This window comes from Liolophura sinensis, chromosome 7 (assembly GCF_032854445.1).
Source record: "Liolophura sinensis isolate JHLJ2023 chromosome 7, CUHK_Ljap_v2, whole genome shotgun sequence".
NCBI lineage: Eukaryota > Metazoa > Mollusca > Polyplacophora > Chitonida > Chitonidae > Liolophura > Liolophura sinensis.
Window position 1 is genome coordinate 55562033 of NC_088301.1, and position 23890 is coordinate 55585922.

The 23890-nt window shown below is 37.7% G+C and overlaps 1 protein-coding gene across 11 annotated transcripts; it reads right to left on the bottom strand.

The window, feature by feature from the left end:
- Positions 1-408: 408 nt before the first annotated feature.
- Positions 409-22746, bottom strand: LOC135471122 (uncharacterized). Of its 11 annotated transcripts, none has more exons than XR_010444410.1 (6): positions 22682-22746; positions 18562-18728; positions 16810-17463; positions 11689-12341; positions 11099-11187; positions 9195-9304 (listed from the first exon to the last, which is right to left on the bottom strand). XR_010444410.1 is itself a non-coding variant. In XM_064750194.1 (5 exons), exons 2-5 carry the CDS (start codon positions 18704-18706, stop codon positions 8844-8846), a joined length of 1476 nt encoding a protein of 491 aa, XP_064606264.1. In that variant the 5' UTR covers positions 18707-18728; positions 22682-22746; the 3' UTR covers positions 6766-8843. The 11 variants fall into 11 exon arrangements, 8 of the variants coding, with proteins under 8 accessions (XP_064606268.1, XP_064606269.1, XP_064606265.1 ...); XR_010444409.1 differs by having other exon boundaries at positions 9294-9304; positions 11082-11187; XM_064750194.1 differs by lacking the exon at positions 11689-12341 and having other exon boundaries at positions 6766-9304; positions 10972-11187.
- Positions 22747-23890: the final 1144 nt, after the last annotated feature.

The following is a 23890-nucleotide window of genomic DNA, read 5'->3' on the forward strand; positions in this document are numbered from 1 at the left end:
ATAGGTAAATCTGCAATCTATCGTATACTTGATAATACACATTCACAACGGTAATACATCAGAAATATATAGCTGTAAGGCTGCGTGTAGCGGTGATTGGTTTTGGGAAGCTTGATTTTATATTACTTTACTCTTTAAATATCTAGGAATACAGTAGTCAATGAAAATCTTCATGAAGGGTATTCAGGACATCACCAAACACCGAAAAATGTAATCTTCACTGCTTTCGGGCTTGTGATTGTTCAGTCATATCACATTACAAGTCTATGGCGAGTCAATGCAGGTGTTGTACAAGCTATTATACCCCTTTGGTCCAGACAGCCGTCAGTTTCCTTAAAAACATCTCGTTTTGGCCTCAGTTGTACTACCTTAATTGAGACAGGCAACTGTTGGGTGATTTGTGTTGGATAAATTTCATTATCACCGGCAAATACATAGCGAATGTGCAAAGCGTCCAGATATCTTCCTGTATTCCTTAGGCGACGTATAGGCTCACATGTGCTGGGAAAACGGAAGTCACCTGACGGTCCACGTGGCGTACATCTCGTCATTTGTACGAAGAGCGCACAGAGATGAAGGTTTAATGGTGAGTAAAATCAGTATGTGCACACGTCCTCGGTACAGGTTTATGCTTGCTCAGTTTACCTTCAACTGACATTTTTATTTTTGGTGCACGCTACAGTTAGCCCTTTATAAAAGGTACAAAATGTTTCTAATCTAAAAACTGCGGTTTCTCCCTGGACCTTAATTTGAGCTTTTGTCTCTCGTTCACTTTACACACCTCTAGCTTCTTTAGCCAAGCTGCCCGACTTTCTTTGAACATGTGCGAGGTTGTGATTGAATATGGATATTCTTGATCTCGAAGGTATCGCTCCAGGCTTCCGCGCAGAGCACACAGTGTGTTGTAACTGAATTCCTCTCCTGACTGAGTTTTCACCGTCACGAAGAAGTCGGCCAGATACTTGTCCAATTCGGCCGGAGGGATGTCCTCTATTGCTCTGGAATCCTTGTGAGTGCTAGTCTGTAGCCAACTCTCGAACGTGTTAATGCGAGACCGTATTCTCCTATCCACATATCGTAGCCGATCCGCCCTCACATTTTTTCGGGGGGCGTAGGTCGTCCTTGACCTCGAGGTCGATGGTATGCCGGTAAGAGTATACTGGTCTCCTACAACGAACCGAGCACAATGCATGGGTATAGTACACACCTTTAGTTTAATAGTATTCATTTATATTCCCAATCATCATAGGCAGAGATTGATATATCTATATGTATAGTTAAAATAAAGAATAAAACAAATATGCAAGATGTAAGCACGGATCAATGCGGTGATCCGATATTGATCTTTGCGTCCACAAAATGAATCTGCACACAAAAATTTATCCAAATTGCACATTATTATGACCAATCAAAAGTACAGTATTCATTAAATATTCAACATTTATGCATGATTATCCTCTCATTAGTTTTCGAGATAAGAACAGAGAGCAAGAAATCTGTGCCACTGACCCACAGAAATAGGTCTTGAAACACGCATCTTTTTGTCCAAATAGGGAAATAGTACCATCATCTGAACATTGCTAAGTGAAAGAAACAACTTTCGCCCAAGAACATTCAGCGAACAAACAGACGGTGTATGTCAATGGGAACAATGGCTATCAGCACCAAAACATGGCGTCCTCTGATGGTAGGCATGATTGCAGTGCTCGGGGTGAATGGGTAAGGCGAACTGTTTCCGTTCACACCAGCAAAGTTAAGCTGGTTTAACTTGCCAAAGTGGATTTGCGCCAGTTTCACGCCGCCCGCGTCAACGCAAAGTGGGGGTATTTAATCCTCCCCAGCTAGCGACGTGGCTTTAAGCCAGTTTCAGGGCTTGAGCGGGTTTATATGTGACCATGTGAACGGGTAATTCCCTGAACTGGCTTAAAACCGACTTGGCCATATGGTTGTGTGAACGCACGCATTGTTACAACTGGGTTCGATTTAAACCAGTTCAGATTTGATCCGGTTTAAATATTTGCGGTGTGAACGGCGTAGAAATAACTATAACCTTGAGAAATGTGTAAGTGTTAATTATGAAACTGCCTCTAAAACATCTTTATTTATATTATAGGTCATAAACAGTGTCTGCATGACGCCTGCGGACAAAAGTGCTTTCTCGGGTTATAGAAATAACTCGCATCCGATAGGTTCAAATTGATAAAATTCCACTTTCGCCACGTGCGCAGTTTTACTTTGAAGTGCGATATGCAACATCAAAAAAATAAATTAAAAATGGTAGCAAGGCTACCAAACAACTCGCCTGTAGGAGGCACATGAATGCAAAACTTCAGATCAGTACATAAAGTAGTGAAATCTCGAATTTGGCCATTTACGGTAATTAACAAGCACACGGAGCATCAGTAATGCTCATAATGTGTCATTGTGTTTTATAGGCATTTGAAGCTTCAGGTCAATACATGTTCTCCTTTTTGAGATACCACCTCTAACACTTTGTTTAACACTGGTCCTTATACACAATACACCGAGTCAGGAAAGCAGTAAGCTACGCTATTCACACGTACACACCAAATTAACGACGGAACATCCCCCTGGCGTTATTGCCCTCTACATGTGTGCAAACCCTGATCTCAATGCCTGCTGTACCTTTTAAGATACCACCCGTAACATTTTGTTTGCTTTTCCCCCGTCACTGGACGCCGAGGCTCATGGTACGACATAATCTACGCCTGTACATTGTATACAGACGAGCTAAAAATGTATGCTTTTTAAAACCTTTACATAGAATACTTAACCCATCTTTATATACATTTGTTTTACGCTTGTCTTTTCTTTTAAGCTTACCAAACAAATTCGCTAAAAAGCATCTGCGGTTGTCTGCAGACGGCTCCTATACCTCACCTATTGGGCTGCGACAGTTGGACCCCGCCTCAACACCTAACCCATACTACTCAAAGTACGGGTTTGATCAGTTTGATTGCATGGTGTTCTACGCCATACTCAATGTTTTTACCCATCCAGTGAGTACCTCAGAATGGTTATGAATAATATATCGACGACTACAAAGTCTCTCAAGACATAATATAAAAAAAAAATCCAAGCAATCCATAATATTAAGCATTATCCATTTGAAAATAACGTATCTAAGAGCTAATCCATGTATGTTTACTATTCAAATGCTGTTATGATTTACCATACAGAATAACACGCAGTTTTTAATCTGTTCGACCCATAAATACAATCAAATCTTCTCTTCACTTTGGTAACCTAAACATGCAAGTAAGTATAAAGTAAGTTTCCTCGTTTATTAGTGGATATTCAACTGCGACATTTAGGCGGCTACAGTGTAATCTGAGGGATTTCTGCTCCAAATGACTCCGAGGGAGACAATGTAGACATCTCTACAGTCGCCCCGGACATTGTAGTTCTGAAGTCTTCATCCGACAGTAGATCTAAAAAGTCAATAAACAGTTACCTTTGTCCTGTTTCTTAGGTGGGATAATCAAGAAAACCAAGTAACGATCTTCCTTCAAAGAATATTAATTGAGGTAAACATTTGTCTCTTTGTGTGTCTTTGCTTAACTGCATAATGTGCCTGTTCTCTCTTTCGAAGAAACACAGGAATACAGCGTTACTTACAATGAGGATTCCATCAGTATTATACTTCGTACCTTCAGTTTTTGTAAAGCCACAAACGTCTGTGGATGTTTTGCAAGCGTATGTACATACGGAATTACATATTAATAAATTCATGATGGGGACTGTCGCTACCGCCATGCTTTGTTGAAAATAATTTCAGGCGTCAAATTGAAGGTGAGTTAACTCGGATTCCTGTGCACATCTGGTGTTACCGAGTGAAGACAACTGTTTGATCTTTTGCCTGAAGGCTTGTTGGCTCTCATTAAATTCTGGTGCGGTGGTAATTGAAACAGGGTACCCATGGTCATCAAGAAAGCGCTTCAAGCTAGACCTTAAGCGGAAAAGCGATGTCTTGGTAAAGTCCTCGCCTGTTTGAGTTTTAATACTGGTGAAAAATCTCGCCAAATATCTGTCCAATACAGCAGGTTGGATGAGCTCAATTTTCACCATTTCAATAGGACTGTCTGCCTTAAGCCAGCGCTCGAAAACCCGGACGTGGTATCGTTGTACTCGCGGGAGATCTCTCAATCTGGCATCAGACACAGGAATCGACCAGTTGTAGTTCGTGGACGGAACATGTGTACACCCGGAAGAAACTACAAGGAAAATATCAGAACGACACGTGTCAAAAGCTTTCTGTTGAAGTCCGTGTTTCTTTCACATGAAAAATGTGTCAACAATCACTGTAGCCATATCTACTACGCCCATACAATAGTTGTCAAATTAACCAAACATTTCAAGTGAACATCCGAACCAATACTTTCATGTCTACAACATATTATGTCCCTGCTTATTTAGTTTAATATTTGGCTATGTGGTATGCTCCATAATCTACATGTATTTAGCGTTATGTATATATTGACAGCACAACGACACTTTTTCTGCGAAAATTTATCAAGATGTGTAAAAACTTAAAATTATTCCTAAATTTTCGGAAGCAATGTTCGGTAATGTACGACCTCTACTGAAAGAGCTCTATCAGGGCTAAATAGGGCTGGCTTACTTTTCACACCATTTTCATAACGTTAATTTATCATTTAATTATTACTGCCTCACGCCAGATTAAAAGCTTGACCAAACATTGCTAGTTGCACATAACCATGCTTTGCCAGAGAAACAGGCAGTACTACATGAGTACCTGGATCTACATGTCCTCGTGACAGTTGCCATGGTGGTTGAAACTTCAATCAGAGATGTGCTCAAAAATAAGGATTGTTAGTAATGGAACTTTAATGGTGAATTTAAGGCCTTTCTATTTCAGTGTAGGAATAGGCATAGGTGTTACCCAATGGTGATTTTCCTTTTACATACTTTACATAAAATGCCTGCCTCTTCGGAGTATAAACAGAAACCTTCATTTTGGGCGAGATTCCTACAGTTAACTGGTCACAACCATAAGTGATGACGTTTAGGGGTCTATCAAGTCGTATGCCAACAGAAGACGATTCGAAGACCATTAGTATCAAAGGAATCTTTTTATGTTAGAAATAAACCAAACGGACGTACCACCTAAAATGAAGTTTGTCCACGCTTAAGTAATGCATACGTAGTAACCTCTAAAGAAACATGAAGAACCATTTCATGTGTAACAATGTGTTTATTTTTCCACGAATTGTTGTGCTGTATCATGAACAGGTCTTGACATGGACTAAAATATTTGTAAATTTTCTAAAAGCACACCAGATACAAGTCACGTAATTCCAAAAAATTACTTTTTTGATACGAAATACAAACCCAAGACTTATTGGCATGCATGCTTCATATTATATACATGACAGCATATGAACATGTGACATCTCATATACGTTAACTATAAATTATCATAGGATGTCTTTTTTTTTCTTTTTCATATGTGTTCACTGCATGGTGACAAAAAGCCCTTCTATGAAGGCACCTTTGCTTTTGAAAATTAATTTCACAGATGTCCTTTCATTATTGTTAGGCGTCAACATAGTACAGAAACAGCCAAACATTAATAGGCTGGATAACATGGACAAAGCTCACATCTGCCTCCTATTTTAAGGGTAACCCCATACTTGAAGTATTGCCCATCCCTGCAGCATGGCAACCATCAAGTCTCCAGTTAACACAGTAATGTAGTATACAAAATAATAAACTTTCACCATAATACTCTGAAATTCACAGTGCTGTAGGAAATGTGTGAAACAAAGTTGTAAGCATATATATAAATTAGAATACAAATAATAAAAAAAATATTTACAAGTGACCCATCCCAATACTGTCCTCTGTTATGTGCCCTTAATCCTGTTCACTCCAGAAAGGTTTCTGATGGAATTGCAAGTCTGAAAATTCTGATGGCACTGTGAAGCAAGTCCAATTTGTCTTGCACCAATATACCAATGAATATAATATAAAACACAAATGCTACCACATAAAACAAAGACACTGCTTGGTCATCGATAATCATATTTTGGACTGCAGTCTGTGCTTTGAACTACTAGCTCCATATTTGTCAGCATATTTACACGTAATTGTTCATAAATATTCATACCTAAGTGATACACATCAAGACAATGGTGAATTACACTCCTCTGTTTTTGTGTCTTCTTGTTTTACACAATATTTTTCTACACATGTATTTATATTTTTAAACTGGTTAATTCTAAACCTTCAATAATCAATTGTCTGGCTTAGACTGTTCTTGTTCTTTGACAGATTTTTCCCGTGTTGGGTCTGTGATGGACAAGTCAGTAGGTTCTGACTGTTCCTCTATTGTATCATCACAAGTCTGGTCAATGGTTGTAGAACTCGCTGCTTCAGATTGTGCTGGCAATGACAGAGCAGAATTTCGGTCTGTGGTCGACAAATTGGTTGGCTCAGTTTGGCCTTGGTCTCGTTCTTGCAATGACTGAGCGAGAAACAGTGATCGAAGCCTTGCCTTTAAAGCCCGTAATGACGGGGCAAAGACAGGAGAATGCACAATAGAAGCTGGGTATCCTTGATCCTTCAAGTACCGTTCTAAACTATTTCTCATGCGCAAGAGAGATTTACGGCTAAAATCTAAACCACTCTGTGTCTTAGCACTTGAGTAATACTGTGTAAGATATGTATCCAACTCAGGTGATGGTATCTCCTCAATAGGTCTGCAATCTTGAAACATTTCTTGCAACCATCTTTCAAATCCTTTTACATGGCAGCGCACAGTTTTACCCAAATGTTCAAGCCTGGACTCCTTAGGCCACAATGGTGCAGCATTGGTCCTTAAAGGGGCATCCATGTGCTTCATTCCTCCTGCACGCATCAACTCTGCAACCGAAAGGAAGTAATCTTTAACTTGATAATTTTCTCCAGGATGAACACACACTATTTTCTTTCTTCACCTTTGGTAGATGTGGTAAACACAGCACAGCTCAACATAAGTTTCTTTGTCTAACTAACCAGTGACAAATATATCAATTTATATATATAAATAAATATACAAACATGTACACATCAATAGTCAGCAAAAGTTTATTTAAAAATCACACAGCCATATGGATTAAAGAGAGACAAAAACATATCTAAGATATAAATCATCGGAAAAATGTATGAAAACATTTATTGGCCATTTCATGAACATTTTAAAAATGTTTCTCGAGTTGAATATGTAAGGTAGTTTTTGGCACTTCACCCTCTGAAATCTGTTGTTAGGAATCATAGATGCCAAAGATATATAAAAATGATAAAATCATGATAAATTCATGATAACACCTATAGATTAGTATAAATAGTCAAGGGCGCAAGTAAAATCAGGAAGAGGGGTAGAGGTCATCCCATCTGGAAAGTTAATAATGTACACCTATTCACACTATCTTCAAAAGGATTCTCCAAAATTAGAGTATTCACTTTGCACAGGATGCATACATTTCCATCAAGAATGCTTTAAAGAGCCTTAGCAGATTAAAGCAATGGGCGGCCCTTTAACAGTCAAGCATACACCATAAGGCCACATACAAGAAAAAAGGTTAGCACTTTTTCAGTCTTTCACGAAATGCATATGAACTCAGGGGGAACACTTCTGTATTAGTTATTGACTCTGGATACCCCTTATCTTTCAGGTAACGTTGTAGTGTTGCTCGGCGTCGAAGCAAGGACTTTTTTGTGAAATCCTCCCCATTTTTTGTCTTTACTGAACTAAAGAAGTCAGCAAAATAACGGTCTAATTCGGCGGGGGTAATAGTCTCCATAGACCTGTGGTCATTGTATGGGGGACCTTGTATCCACCCTTCAAAAGATCTAACGTGGTAACGCACAGTCCTTTCAAAAGTAGTATCAGCTTTGGATTTAAAGGACTCCATAAATGAGACTGGTTGGTCTCCTATAGAACGTGTTCCCTCCATTGCATGATGTCCATAAATTCCAGCAGCTTGATTGGTGCCGGTCCATTCTGCAACCAAAACAATGCCATTCAATCAGAAACTGGGAGGAGAAAAATTAGGCACACATTTGGTCACTATGTTATTCCACACATTTTGGCCAGATGAGTGGTTATCCAAGATCGTGACCATTGGCAAGGCCACAAGTGAAATATATTATACAGGACCAAGACATCCCGGAAACTGCAGGATGTGTATTAAAGTGACAACCTTCAGAGAAAAGATTTCAAATATGCAATCGAATAAAGCTGAGCAAAGAGAAATAACCAATATGGTAAAAAACACACACACAAAAGTCAATGCTTCAAGCTCACTCCGTAATCTCTTTGGACATCACATAAAATTGCCTGGATGTTCTTTAAAAAAAAGTCAAGTAACTGCTATATACATAAGCCTCTCTTTTTCAGACAATTTCCATTTCACACCTACTTTACCCTATACATATACTTGTACATGCAAAGTAAAAATAAAATGATCGCCACCAAACAAACACAATCAGATAACAGCCTTAAATCCCACTGTAATTATGCATTAATTGTGGTATCAAAGGAGATTGACTCTTATTTGAATATAACATAATGGCTGTTTTCCAGTAGTGTCGGCCACTTAATGACATAAAAGGTCAGCAACAATGCCTTGTTCTGACAATATGTGTATGCACTGTGCCACATGATGACAAAAAAATAAACTGAATTTGAAATACCCTTTTTTAACTACACAATACTCCAGTTATATATCTGGCAGGATATTTACTCAAACTTTGTGACTAATTTACGAATTAGCATGTGCCTGTATAGAAACATATAGTAAAGCCAGAATTCTTGTTACTTAAGCCTTCTGCCCTGGAAAGAAAATGTCTTGTTCATCTGGGACTGTTTCTGTTGTCCCTAGTGCTATTGAGCGCAATCTTAGCCTGAAAGCCACTTGGCTTCTGAAGAATTCACGAGAATGAGAAATGGACAATGGATAAGATATACTCTGAAGGTAGCGATCCAAACATGATCTTAACAAATAAAATGACTTTCTTGAAAAGTTTCCACCAGTCTGTGTTTTAACAGCTGTGAAAAACTTTGCTAAATATTTGTCTAATTCAACAGGGGGGATATTCCCAATGTCTCTGAGCTCATTGAATGGTTTAGCCTGTATCCATCGCTGAAATGTCCGAATGCGACATCTTGTGCCACTGTCTATACTTTGGTTTTGTTGTGAAGAACCAGTAACCAGAGGAGACACCTGCCTTTGACTTGATTCGACAAGGATTGATTTCTTTGGCCAGTGCTCCCTGCTTTCTGTAAACCAAAATAACGTTGCAAAAATAAATCACCGCTAACCCATAAGTTATTACCAAAAAAGCATGTACAGTATCCGCATCATCAGCCACCAATTTAACTGAGTAATAACTAGCACCAGGCAGTCACAACTTCATGCGAGTTATGCCTTGAACACAGTTCATCTGTAACAGCTTTACCTTGAAATATCTTTAATATCCTACCCACAGAATAAACAATGACTCAAAGTCAGATGAAGGTAAAGTGGTGATCCAGATTAAATCATTTAAAAAATTTAAGCCATGAGAAAGGCTCTCCAACAAAACTGCACTGACCAGCTAACCTTCCACCGTAGAATAGGTGAGTTTTTCACATGGCACTTCTTCAGAGCCCATGTAGTACCTTTGTTAAAAACTGTGAATATCAAAATGGTGCTTAACTACATTTTCTGCAACTGTAATATTTTGCCCAAATGACAATGCTTGAGTTTTGGATTTAGAAAAAAAAACTGTGGAAAAAATATGACCATGCATTGACAAGAACCTGCCAAAAAGATGCACAAGTCCTCAGTGGTGAAGAGGGGATTGCTTTTGGACACGGACCAATCTTTTATGCAATACAGAGAACAAAAAGTAACTTATATGTAACCAATTACTTATTTCTGGCAAATTCTAATTTACATGTAACTACATCAGGTCATCCTTAAAAACTGTTGTTTTTTTTAAATTTAATATTCTGGCTCACAAAAAAGATATGTTACTGAAATTAATATTTAAAAAGTTTTATAAAAATCTTGCGAAAAACACTGCTCTATGGCCCTTTTTTCGAGCCTAGGTCTAATCCTTTTCAAATCTCCCTAAATATCTTGATAGTCCAGTTCTTCATAAATCAAACATAAAAATCCAGTTTGTTCTTTCATCACTACTTTTTTATTTCATAGATGTTTTATTCTATTGTGAATAAAAAAACAATAAACAATTTAAATGAGCAGATAGTTTACAATGTTGTAATTACATACAAATGACAAATGGCCTATCTAATCAACTGAAGAACTCCAATGAGATGCTGTGAAGTTATGTTTGTTGTTGCATTAATCTAATTAATACATGGTCATGATGCTTTACTGGCTACATAAAAACATCTTGTATCAAAATACTAACCAACAAGTTTCTTCTGGCCATTGAGAAGTGAAAATTCAACAACCATTGCCATTTGACAATTCTCTACTATCCCTCTGGGCCATAAAAGCAAACTGTAAATCTGCACATAAATACTAAAACATCAAACCACCTCCTCGTGAGATATAACCATAACTTTGTGCAAAATAAAAAAGAATCCTGTTTTTAAACACGTACAGTACTTTCACAACTCATAGATTCAAGTTCATATGGTACCAACATGGTTGAGTACATGTATTTGGAAAATTACTATCATTCAGTTAATGTGAGCAATTGTCTGAGTTTGTGGTTCTGCCTCAGATGTGACTGCATTTCCTGTATCCACCCTTCCCACAGTAGCAATATTGAGAAGAGCAGCATGTTCAAGGAGACTCATTTTTGTTTTGTAGGCAAGTTTACTAGAGAGAAAGACATCTGAGTGGGTTATTGACTCTGGATAGTTTTGGTCTCTAAGATATCTCTCCAGGCTTGATCTCAAGCGACACAGAGATTTAGGAGTGAACTCCTCACCACTCTGTGTTTTGACCATAGGAAAAAAGTCTGCCAAGTAATTGTTAAGTTCAGGTGGTGGGATATCTTCAATAGGCCTGAAATCACAATAGGGTTCACATTGTAGCCACCTCTCAAACACTTTTACATGACTTCGTAATCGCCTATCAATGCAGCTCAGCCGACCTTCCCCTTGGGGAGCCTTATGCTCTGGAATGCCACGAGTGAAGCAGGATTCTGCAACCAAAATAAACACTAAACTTAAGAGCTATCTGTGGCATGGAAGTATAAATTCTGATCTAAGCATTCCCACTTCCATCGGATATTAAATTTTATGAATTTTGCACTTTGTTCATAAAACGAAGTAAAAAGTCAGTGGTTATCATACACATGCAGCTACATGTAACTAGAAATGTACATGTCCATGCTTCAAAGAATATTCCAATGAGGAAGTGACTTCAATGAGGAAGTGACTTCAATGAGCAAGTGACTCCAATATGTTTTTCCATATGTTTTTAGGCCACTAGAGCAAGACAACGCAAATGTTTCTTATTTAAATCCCATAGACCAAAGCTGTGAATAAAGCAGTCAAAATACATGTTTGGTTACATGTAAGGGTAAATAAACTTTGAATGCATAAAAATGGACAAGTAAACCATCCACAATTATTGGAAGGCTCCAGATAACCATAACTGCAAGGTCAAAGCAGATGCCTTAAAAAATACAAGCAGTAATCACCTGTCTTGCTCTTTGCAAATACATGCATTCTTTGTATCATCCTGTTTCTGCTGTCAGTTACCTAAGCTTTGTTTAACCATGGTTGATAGTGCTATGGCAAGCGGACAGACGATCAGAAGCAAGGAATGGCTCAAGTCCATGAGTAATGTAAGGAAGCATGGGCTAACACTGGAGAGGCCTGTCAGATACTGCTACTCTGCTGCACTGTATCATCTGTTTCCTTCTTCTAAATGCAGTCTGACTTTTGGAGAAGACATTTGAGGATGTAATGGAGTGGGGATAGTTCTTTTCCCTGAGATGGCGCTCTAAACCAGATCGAAGGGCTCGAAGGGAATTATAGCCGTAATCTCCTTGATGATTTGACGTTACTGTGGAGAAGAATTGGGCAAGGTATAGATCCAACTCTGATGGGGGAATATCTTCTATTGGTCTGTTATCTGATGAGTAGTTAGTGCCAAGCCAACTTTCAAATTTTTTCACGTAACAGCGTGTTTGAATTTTTCGAAACTGAAGTCTTTTTTCCTCTTCATGTGATGTAAATCCAACTTCAAAATGTCCTTTTTCAGGGCGTATCAATGGGCTGTGTACAGGTGTGGGTTTATTGCTAAGCTCAACATGGCCCAGGACATCCCCGCAGCTCCCCAGCATCCTCCCTGTTGTCATGGGAACAGAAAACAGGCCTCATCACCATTTGAAAACTGCCCTACACGTAACTTACAAATGTGTGCCAGGTTTAACATTACTACTGGACTGTGGCATCCCTACATGTACATGTATTTACACGTAGATGAATTTGATATAGATCTCAAAGAGTGGTTTTACGATCATATGAGTATACAAGTACATGGGAGTACAATACAGAAGTTTTACATATATTGTACATGAACATGTGTTAAGTTAATATGCAGAGATGGAAAAATCACCAGACACAAAATGTCGGATAAACAGTGTGATACATGAACCACATATGGCACAAAACTGACACACCTGTGAATATAAAATAAATGTAGGTATCAGGTTGGTAAGTTCAGTTTTTGGAGATGACAGCACACCAGTTTATCTTAACAAAACACTTAGTTATTTGGAATTCTGCTCTTTCGAAAACCAGTTACATTCTTTGAGTAACATACAGTGTGGACAATTTATTTATAATACCTTTGAAACATAACAATGAAGTAACTATATCATATACTTATAAAAAGAAAGTATAAAAATCAAGTCAAAATAAGGTGATTTCAGATAAAAATTTCCCACTCCAAAGCAAAATTCTTCCAACCTCAAGTACATCATTGTAGCACTGATTTTCAACATCACCAGTGAGGATTTCCACTGTTATTGGGGATCAGTTTTCCATAATCCCAAAGCATTATTAGCAAATTTTCTTTCAGAAGACTGGATGCTTATTAAACCTCTTGCACAAGACAAGGAATGGGACTTTCACACTTAAATTCATATTTCCCCAACTTCTTGATTATGCCAGATCTGAGGTGTATGTTATGAGCACATAAGGGTTTTGTTTCAGGAATGCAAAGAATGCAGTGTGAAAGAAGACCAGAAGTTCATGGGTCTGGATTTCGCTGAAACTTTGTGAAAACTTAAACTATCATCACAGAAAATCCTTAAATGTTCAATAAATGTGCATCAATATGTGAATATACAAATGAAACAAGACTTCCAGTCAGTGCACAACATGCCCGTGTATCTAAGAAAGGGAGACTATTCATGGCAGAGTTAATATCTTTTCTGGGAAAGCTTTCCCTTGTGTTACCGTATTTATTAAACACATGAAGCTTAATGTCCATTAGCCCTTAGCTGCTTGTAAGCATACTTCACATCCCTAAAACACACACTGTCATGACAGTTAAGGGTTATAACATGTTTGCTTTATGAAAATGGGTCCTGATTTGTACTACTAAATGTAGCACTTAATATGGGCCTTACTGCATGAACTCTGCCTAATTATAATAAAGCCTCTGTAATAAGTTTGCGCTGCATGGATAAATGCAGAAGGTTTTCATTAAAATAAACCTAGTAAAACAAATGTTAGAATCTGATAATGTGTGCACTTCACCAGGGTTTCAAGAAAAGTGAGTGGCCGGTTAGACACTGCTTCTTCTGCTCTCTCTGTAGTGGCCTTTTGGATACTCATTACTGTGACCATATAACTCCATTAAATTATACTAGTACACTTCAATTCAGCTGTCTATGATTCAGTTCTGAAAACCTTCAGTCTTTCCCAATGATAACCCAACATATTATTCTTGTAGATATTTAGTATATGAAGATCTATACCATAAAATATACAAAAAAGTGAGAATGTCATCTGATTCCTCACTGTGTGGATGTCCAGCATTCTTGGATCAAGGAAACCCATTTGTAAGTATACACCATCTACCTTAATGCCTAACAAGATCTAGAAGTCAGAATGATCTCCAAAGGAAAAGCCAACAAAGTGACACGAACAAAGGAAGTACATGAACACTTGAGAGCATAATTTAAAAAATGACAGAAGTTATCCCAGGCTGGGTAATAAACAAATGATTTGTGAGCTTCTGACACAAGTAGGCAGCCATAAAACCCTTCAGGGCAACTCACTGTGTATCACGTGCACAGCAACAAGGATGAGATACAACCAACACTATGTTTATTATTTTTATGTCCAATCTCAGCAAAGCACATGAATTCATCTATGGAGTAACAGCGACATATGGTTTCAGATTATCATATATTTATCTAGGTCATGGTTTGGATCTGATTGCTTATGCAAACAGTAGTGTTCAGCAAGCCCAGTAACATTGCTACAGTGATCATGTATATGTAAAGAGTCACAAAACGCAAGCAAAGTGGTTATAAGCAAATTTATGTCTATATCCTGTCTGCTTCCCAAGTACTGTACCCTGCATGTAGGATTTTCATCAGAAGTTTGTGAAAATCCTGGCTCTCATGTCTGGAAAAATCTATGCCAAAACAAAATGCATAAAGTATTTAGAAGCAAACCAGCTTTTATTTTAAAAATAACTTCCAGTGTTGATCACATTTTCAACAGTGTCCACTGTTCATACTGGCAGTCAAAAATACTGAACTACATATTGAGTAGACTTCATTTTTTCGGTAAGGACAAAAATCATATCACTTACACAGTACACTTCCTACAACAAATACTGTACCTATGTCTATTTAGTAAGCAAGGCTTTAGTGATGTTCATACACTGCATGTCACAATTCCTAAATAGCTTGCCTATGTCTAAAGTTTAAAATGCTTTCGGAATAATAGTCATAGTTGTACACTGTAGCTTCATATTTCAAATATAGCTGTTCTATGCAAGCCAAGGAACATGTACATGTAATTGATAAAACTATCTAAGTACTATAATGGTCATACATGTACCACTGTCTGAAAAATAAATTGATGGGAAAATGTTCAATAAATAATTTTACATAACATTACTACATGACATGCTAAAATTACACAAAACTGAACAACATCTATCAAAACTTGTATGGAATTTCAGCATTACACATGTAACAGCCACTCAGAACACTAAAGTCTTCAGTGATCAGGCTGAGATAACTTATATATAGTTATTTTGTGTCATTTTTTTCCACTTTCACATTTGAATGGTTTGATGTCAAGCTTTCAAGGACAAACCATGTCATTCAGTCCTACAGTATTTCCATAATCAGCTCAACACTCTCACATATTTTTCAGTCCATGTCAAATTGCTTTACCTGTCACCGTCATATCAAGCAAACAAAGTAAAATTAATTTTTTTTTACTTTCAGGATGTGCCACTGAATGCATCAAACGTTGCTATGAACTGGGATATTTCACCAATACAATACAGACATACTCTATGCAGAATATGGCCTAATATGAACAATTTTCATACACCGAAAATTCGTTGTGTCGTTTTAAACATTCTGCTGAGAAATTAGCTCAATATTTGCAATCAGAACTAATCTGAACCTAATCCTGCAGCATACACATAGTTCCAGATATAATAGGTATACTGAATGTCTGCATACTTCTAACCAAATTCTTAAGAATAAAAACATCAATGCATGCTAACGTTTAAATTTATGTGGTAAGTCCTTATTTGCATATACAAGTAAAACTGACCACTATATTGTAAGGCATAGTAAAAGTTTGTTTCAAGCCAAACCTGGTTTCAAAATGTCTCTGATACAATCGCCATCAAAGAAGATTATTGAGTTTTAAAGAACAAAATCCTACACACACTATTAAAATTAGACATTATCCCACTCACAGTCAAGGCCCATTCTGTAGTGCTTTAAAGTGTAATTATATATTACTTATCAGATTCATCCACAGTAGATATTAATATCATGCGAAAAAATTGAGTAATAAGTAAAGCATGTTGGATATTTCAAGGCTTTGTTGATCTGCTGTGATGTAAAGCATAGCAATAAAACTTCAGTCAGACATAAATTAGATGTTCAAATAAAGCATATCAACCCTGACAAGAGAAACATAAATGCTGTAATTCTTGGCTTTTAACCAAATGCAGTAAAAATGTCAGCAGCCACCTTTGTCAGAGTATAAATGTAGGAATGAGCAGTAATAAGTACTGTTCAGTACAACCCATGTTTATGGTTGTCACAAATCTTTGAGACATTTTATCATGAGGACAAATGTACTTGAAACAAGATTGACCATGAATATATGGAATGTCAAGCACATAAAACAGTCATTCTTAAAGTATGCTCTTTGCATTTCAAACCAAAACTGTACATAGATGTATTAAACATGTATGTATAATTTCTAAAATATTCTACTTTTTCACCTCAGTGACAAAAAAACATAAATGACAAACCAATTTCGTTGAAACTGCAATTTAGGACAATTTTGTGTAAGATAATTTCTATCATGTTATACAACTTTAAATGTTAGAAATTTTTCTTACTTCTCATTAATTCCTTCATCACATTGTGTGCAGAGACACTGATATTTACGCTGTCACACCTGTTCATTTGGCTGGCAATCTGGTATCACTCAAGCAGCTTAAATTCAGATGGTTGAGAAGAAACAATACATGGACACTTGAGAGCATAGTTTAAAAATGACAGAACAGGTAACTTGAAAGCCTGGCTTACACTTACCATTTTGATTGTTTCCCTGTCCAAGCCTGCTAGACACAAGATTAGACGATGTTGACAGTGATGAAAAAGATTGCTCTGTAATTTCTGCTGCGATAACATCTGCATCCTGTCTTGCCTTCTCAGACAATTCTTGAGCCATGAGCAAGTCTATTTCATTGGAAACACTGTCTTCCTGGGTCAGTACAGTGTCCGTTTTGTCCGCCGTATCATTTAACCCAATAATGGACATCAGACTTTCATTAGCTGGGGCATCTTCAGGAGATGTGTCCTCAAATCTTTTCCGTTTGGCTGACTGAGGCTGTTCAGTATCAGAGTCAACAGTATAGGGATGTTTGCGACTGTCTGGATTATGCACATGTAAGCTTATAGGATAAACATCATCAGGTTCTTCCTTTATAACAAGGGGAGATAATCTAGCTGAAGTGCTGGATCTATTGTTAATTGGGGTTGAGCTCAACACAGGATGAACCTCGTCACCACTGTCTCTTGTAACTGTGGCAGGTCGAGTTAATGGAGGCTTTAGTGGGTGTGGAGTGGCTTTACGACGATTAAAACTAGGTGTTCTTGGCTGAGACTTTAAAGCAAGTTCTTTGGCCAGAAGAGCACTTTTTATTCCTTTCAGCCATACTGGATCTGGTGTTTCACCGGAGCAATCTGTTACAGAAAAATTCAAACAAAAAATTACTCATAGCTCATAATTATATATTTAATTGATATTTCACAAAAACCAATATGGTGATGATAATCTGCATCTTTTATCAGTGGAAGAAAGTGCATTCTTGTACATTAGTTCCGTACACATGTACAATTCTATACATACTAGGTTTGCTGTATGTGCACAGATGCACAGACCAATCCTAAGAAATACTGTTGCTAGTAGGACAACCGGATGTCCCATACGAAGGTAAAAAATATTAATGTTTTCTGGGACGCCCTGACGGTTGCATCAGACGGTTGTGGGACATTAGATGTGGTGGATCCATCCGTTGCCCCATCCACAGTCTGCATGTAAATATACACATGAATAAGTCCAAATTATATCTGCTTCCCCTCCGTTTAGCCACGCAGAAATCAAATGTCAGATAAGTAAAATTCTTTTCTTCATTTTAAGTGTACCCTGAGTCATTCTCAAATGTGATATTCACCTCAGAGTAACATTTAGAATTTCTCAAAGCCCTGTCCGCTACAAATAAACAAAAGAAAAACGATCAGAATCAGATGCAGACAATGACCACCAAGATAGCCCTGCCATACAATAAAGCACAACAACATGGACCTTGAAAATTCACTGGGAACAATAGCCCACTGATACAAAAAAATGGTTAATTAAAAAAAAACACACAACATCTCAGAATTAATAGGCCTACACCTTCAAAACATGCTCATCATATTCATTAAGTTTCCAGAAGGTGTAGTGAAAGCTGTGAGGATATTTAACCCAATTAAGTCCAAACCCTGGAAACTAAAAAAAAAAAAATCATATATCTCAAAATTATGGGGGCTAAATCTTCAAAACACGTTCATCAAGAATATGTACTAAAAACTAAGCATAATCATAAAACGTTACTAGGGACTCCATGCAAATAGAATAGCTGACCTTAACAAGAAAGTTTGTCTCGCAATATCCCTGACTAGCTAAAAATTAATCTAACAATTATTCATTTAAAGTACAGAAAATAAAACAAAATAAAAAATTAAAACAGATGCTCATAAACTTAAGCAAATGTATCCTGTCACAACTCGTGTTCTTACCTAAAGAAATTGAGCCTTTTAATTTGTATTCTGCTATCCTAAGATCCACCCAGACAGCAAACTGTGATAGGATGTCTGGCTCACTGCAGAGTTCTCCAATGATAGAGGCAAATTTGAACTGCACTCTCTCTAATGTCACACCCATGTCGTCCTGTCATCAATAATTGCTGAAAACATAAATTTTCATATTTTTTTGTGTGACAAATTGCAGAAACAAATGTTTAAATAGATTTGATGTAAGTCACATGTGAATATTAAACCTATGTGGCTTGGAGTGATTCTCTGAGTAGTTTCACATACAACTTTATGAAAACCATATACAACATTAATATGAGTACATGTAACTTTTTTGACCCAGGACAACCAGATGATATGGTTTCATTTCTTTCATAAACATTACTTATTAAAAAATAAGCAGGCTTTAAGATAGATTTGTCAGTCTATTTTTAGACTTAGTGCTGTATTACAGTTAAATCACTGACCTTTTTTGTTTAACATAAAGTCAAATACAAAATGTCAAAATGCAGATCTCTGTTGCAAATAGTCTAAATACAGAGTCAAGCTCCTAGCAGTGACATCACCAGAGTAGTCTCCCTTGTACCAGACAAATCACATTCTGGGATTGTAATTTCCAAAAGATGGGAGATGAAGCCTAAACAATAATTGCCAGAAATCATGTTTTGGTTTGAATATTTTTACTGACAGGAGTCTCAACCATGTGCTTTCGGCTAAGTCTAGACATCAAGATTTGTGAATGGGATTTGTTACGACTTGAAATGGGAGTGAAAATACCGTAAATCAGTTTAGCAGTTGGTTTTAAAAAGTATATCCACGGATTCTTTGTGTCTAGTTGTGATTCATTGTAATAAACACGCTCACGCTTCACTGCACATGCAACTGTTAGCTCCAGTAGAATCGCTACACAGCTACTGCCTGAATGCACATCTCATGTGTGGTGTGCCGATTGACAAATATGTGTTTAAAGTAAACAAATACCCACATGCATTTTAAAGGCTAATTAACAAATATAAATACACTTCACTGCTCCCACTTAACACCATTCGGTTTAGCTTTACATGTTTGACCTTGTTGGCGTAAGAAAATTCATTTTCAACCAATTTACTTGTGATCACACCTTAGCAGCTAACAATAGCATTCATTGTTTGGAAAATTGGGTAGAAGAAGTGCCAAACTACAGTATAACCTACATGTATAAACAGCTGAGTTGTATTGATATCAGAGCTAATCCCAACCTTCACAAAGCTCTGAGTACGGTCTTTAAAGTTTCAACATTGCTTAGGAGACCTGTAAATCACAGCAAAGACCCAATCCAACCGCCTGATGTTTTGGCAGTTGTGCTTGGCAGTTGAGGTTTCTCATTCCAAGGGGCGGGTCAATCAGAATAAATGCATCTGATTGGTGAGTGCTGAAATCGGTAAGCTGTCAGTTACCTGTAGCCATTTATGCGTAAGTGAGTTCTCAGTCTATTGCATGGCAATCGGCTATCACAACAATGTGAGAAAGAGGTTAGAACACATAGTATATTTAGTTTTGGAAACTTCACTGAAATGTGTTTTCTGTGTTGAACTGAAGGTACGAGGTTTGATAAAGTGGGGGAAAATAGAATTCTTCTGAAATAGGAGGAGAGTTTCACCACTGTTATTATATGAGAGACCTCCACGTAACCTGAAGAATTAAGCATTCACCCATTTAATTGAGGCCAGCAAGTGTAATCTGCAAATTTAGTCTGATGACCCGAGAGGTAAGATGTCAAGTAGCCTGTTTAGCGTGGACATTTTTAGAAATTACAGGTTGGTAGCATCTATCGCTTGATACTTTATTCACTTTGATTCATGAGTGAAAACAAAGGTGTGACTGGTCGGGAAGTCTTTAAGCCTCACTGTCAAGTACCGTAGTAATACTTAATGAAGTTTAATGGGGGTGGGGTAGGTTAATATCTAATATGTCATGCCGCCCCTAACTCAGACTGTGCGGAAGTAACCGACACAGAAATTTTAGATCATTTTCTGCAAGTTATTTCATTGGTAGAAAAAAAAAAACCCAACTCTACCCCATGTGGCGATGACCAGCAGCCAGATCGTCACTGGGGATTACTGCACAGCTGGGGGCTGATCACTCTCCCCCGTCACCTCCACTGGCAACTCAAATCGGCTAATCTTTATGGCCAGAAATTTTCAGCATGATTTACGGTACTATGGACATCCAATAAGCAAGTTTGTTTCATCTGAATTAAGCCAGCAATGTCTCTGTGACTAATAATAATAGGCTTAAGACATGAGCACTGCCACCACCAACAAGTTTTATGAAGAAATTTTGAATGGCACAAAGTGACATGAAAAAAAGACAAACAACCTTTCTTTCTAAAGCAAAATCAGCACTTTAGGTGTCTCATGAGTTCATAAGGTTCATAAGGTGAGATAAGGTTGGGGCTCTTAGCTGACAGACCCAGGTATTCAAGATGTATATTCTAGCTAGCTCCTACAATAAAATCATGCAGAGTTACATGTAGCTTACATGAGCCCCCACCTTGGCTCATCCAAACCTGCATGAAATGGCGAGACCCCTAAAATTCTGATTTGGGATTACATTTGATATATTTGTATTTTCTTCAACTTAAGTACCATGTATGTACAAAATTATTCTAAGGGACACCTGAAGCGATTTTATTGGTGAGTGCTGATTGTAGGTCCGCATGATGACTTAAATCATGAGGCTATGCCAAAGGAAGCACACGTGTGACTGTGTTACATGGTGTCCAAAGGCCAAATTTGTCTAGTGGTGGTAGTGATATAAAAAAATGAAGGCAGCTGCATACTCTAAGGCCAAATTTGTCTAGTGGTGGCAGTGATATAAAAAAAAAATGTAGGGTGCTGCTTACTGTAACACACGATGTAACTCTCATCAAAGTAGTCCTGTTTTGATTCAAGAAAATTATGCAGACCACAGGAGAATCCTCACCTCACTAAGTACTGCCACATGTAGTATAGGCCTACTGTATTAAATATGGTACCTCATGGCTTTAATCTTTTCTTTTCAGCATTCTTAGGCTGTTGTAAAGTCCAGGGTTATATTTACATCTAACTTTCTATGTCACTACTTACGTCAATTCATCCTGGCTTCCCTGAATGAGGCTGGCCAAATTTGGAGGAGACCCTTTTCAGATGTAGTTCACATGACAAAGGCATGTGACACACGCACTTGCGCATTCAACCCTTACATAATGTTCACCTGTCTTAAAGGCGTCTAAAAACCACATTCCAGTACATCAACTTGAATGGTGTAGTGGAATAAGCAACCGGGTACAGACATACTGTCTGATGGATGTTCAAATCCAGTGCAATTCAGAACAAGTCAAGTCCATCCTTTCAAAAAAGTATAAATCGCGAAGCAATGTCATATAAACGACAGGGACACGTGACGAAACTAGAATGATAAACTTCTTATTTGTACTGTTTTTCTTTGTATGTAATTTGAATATATCTCCATTCATTTTTAACCAATGAAAAATCAGTAAAAGCATGTGACCATGGGAAGAAAATTATGCTGTAATGCACATACAAAACAACACGTAAATATAACCCCAGTCCTTACAACTCCCCATTCTTATATGTTCACTTGTATATTTCATCCTTATTTAGTCTCGTACACACACAATAGAACTGTACTATACCCACTTCAAAAGGTCAACAATCCTAACCTATGTCCTGAGCCACAGAAATACCAGGCGTTAGGTGTATAACCGGACATGAGGCTCGTAAAGACAGGAACTAGCTGCGGATGCCGCGGCTAAGAACCAAAATGCGTTAAATAGCACGGAATCACTTTTCGGAACTAAGAATTTAACTTACAAGGTGTTTTTGGTCAACATATTAAGACGTGGACATAGTGAGTGCCATTAAATTGCATTAAGCATTAATAAAATTGCTCAGTGTTTTCGGTCAGCCAGTCAGATTGGCTACTCACGGACGCGCCGCCATGCTACTGTACTCTGTACTCATTAGCACAAATGGGTCACGCCATTTCCATGGCCGATTTACCAATGGTGTTAGGGTAAGATCAGCCATATCAAGCACTTATACAATTCTAATGTGGCAGATACCTGACGAATCCAGATGTCCACAACTTGGGCGATTCTAAGACGACTTTATAAAGCTTTGATCCTTCTGCAACACCCACGGCGCGGCCTGCATACACGTCTTTCTAATAACATAAACACCTTTTGCACCTCCAGTCAAAAAGAGCTCACATGCGACTCACCGAATTAACATTCGTTACATTTCGTTCATTTTCGGACTCTGGGCTCGCCTGTAGTTGGGGTTTTCCTCACTTTTGTCAGTGGCCAGAAAACAGAATATTATCCCATTTAGAATTTAACACGAGGGAAAAATGAAGCCTGGCACATCTTTATTTATAAATCATACATAAGTAAAGTGACATGTAATCGAGAGAATTTCAGTAAAAGCGTCTGAGGTTATTCAGAATAACAATATGAATTTAGGCTCCATGGATCGACCACTGATTGCATGAAATAATGATGTCTCATCGGAAAGATATAGTCGGAAAAGAAATGTGACGCTGACAGAGGCTCAGAAAATAAACAATGTGAACCAAACCAGCTGTCCGCCACAGACGATAGCCAAATGCTCAGCAGTCGTTGCCTCATTCAAAATTTCCAACATCCATTTATGAAACCTGACTTAACATTTATGTTACAGTACTATTGCAGTTTTATTGTGACGGAGTTGAACCATGATTAAAATTGTAATTTGCCGTAGGCGTAGGCCTACATTCGGAAGCGTATTAGTGCTAAGGTGAAAAATAAAATAAATTATCACCTCATTAGGTGAAAAATCTCCTAATTAGGAAAAATTGATTTGAGAGAAATATTACATAATTAGGACATAGATTTTTCTCCTAATGAGGAGTTATTTTCACCCAGTTAGGAGTTATTTTCACATTTTTAGCAGAAAATTTCTATCTCCCATATAGGAGATATGACTTTGTCATAATTAGAAGTTAACATACGATAACCGTATCTCCTAAATAGGAGTTAACATTACCTTCTAATTAGGATATACCGATTATGTACCTGCTTTTGATTTCAAATATAGTCTCTTACACATTAATAAGTATGGAGATGGGCGATATCATTCGATTGTATTTCGATCTCGGGATTAGTTACAGGGAAATCCTGACTTGCTTGGCGCATCTTTATGGGCATGTGATAAACTTGCGAACACTCAAGCAGAGACTCTATTTAGGCAGAAAAAACACAGTGACGTTGTTAAGAATGCACTATTTCTACTGT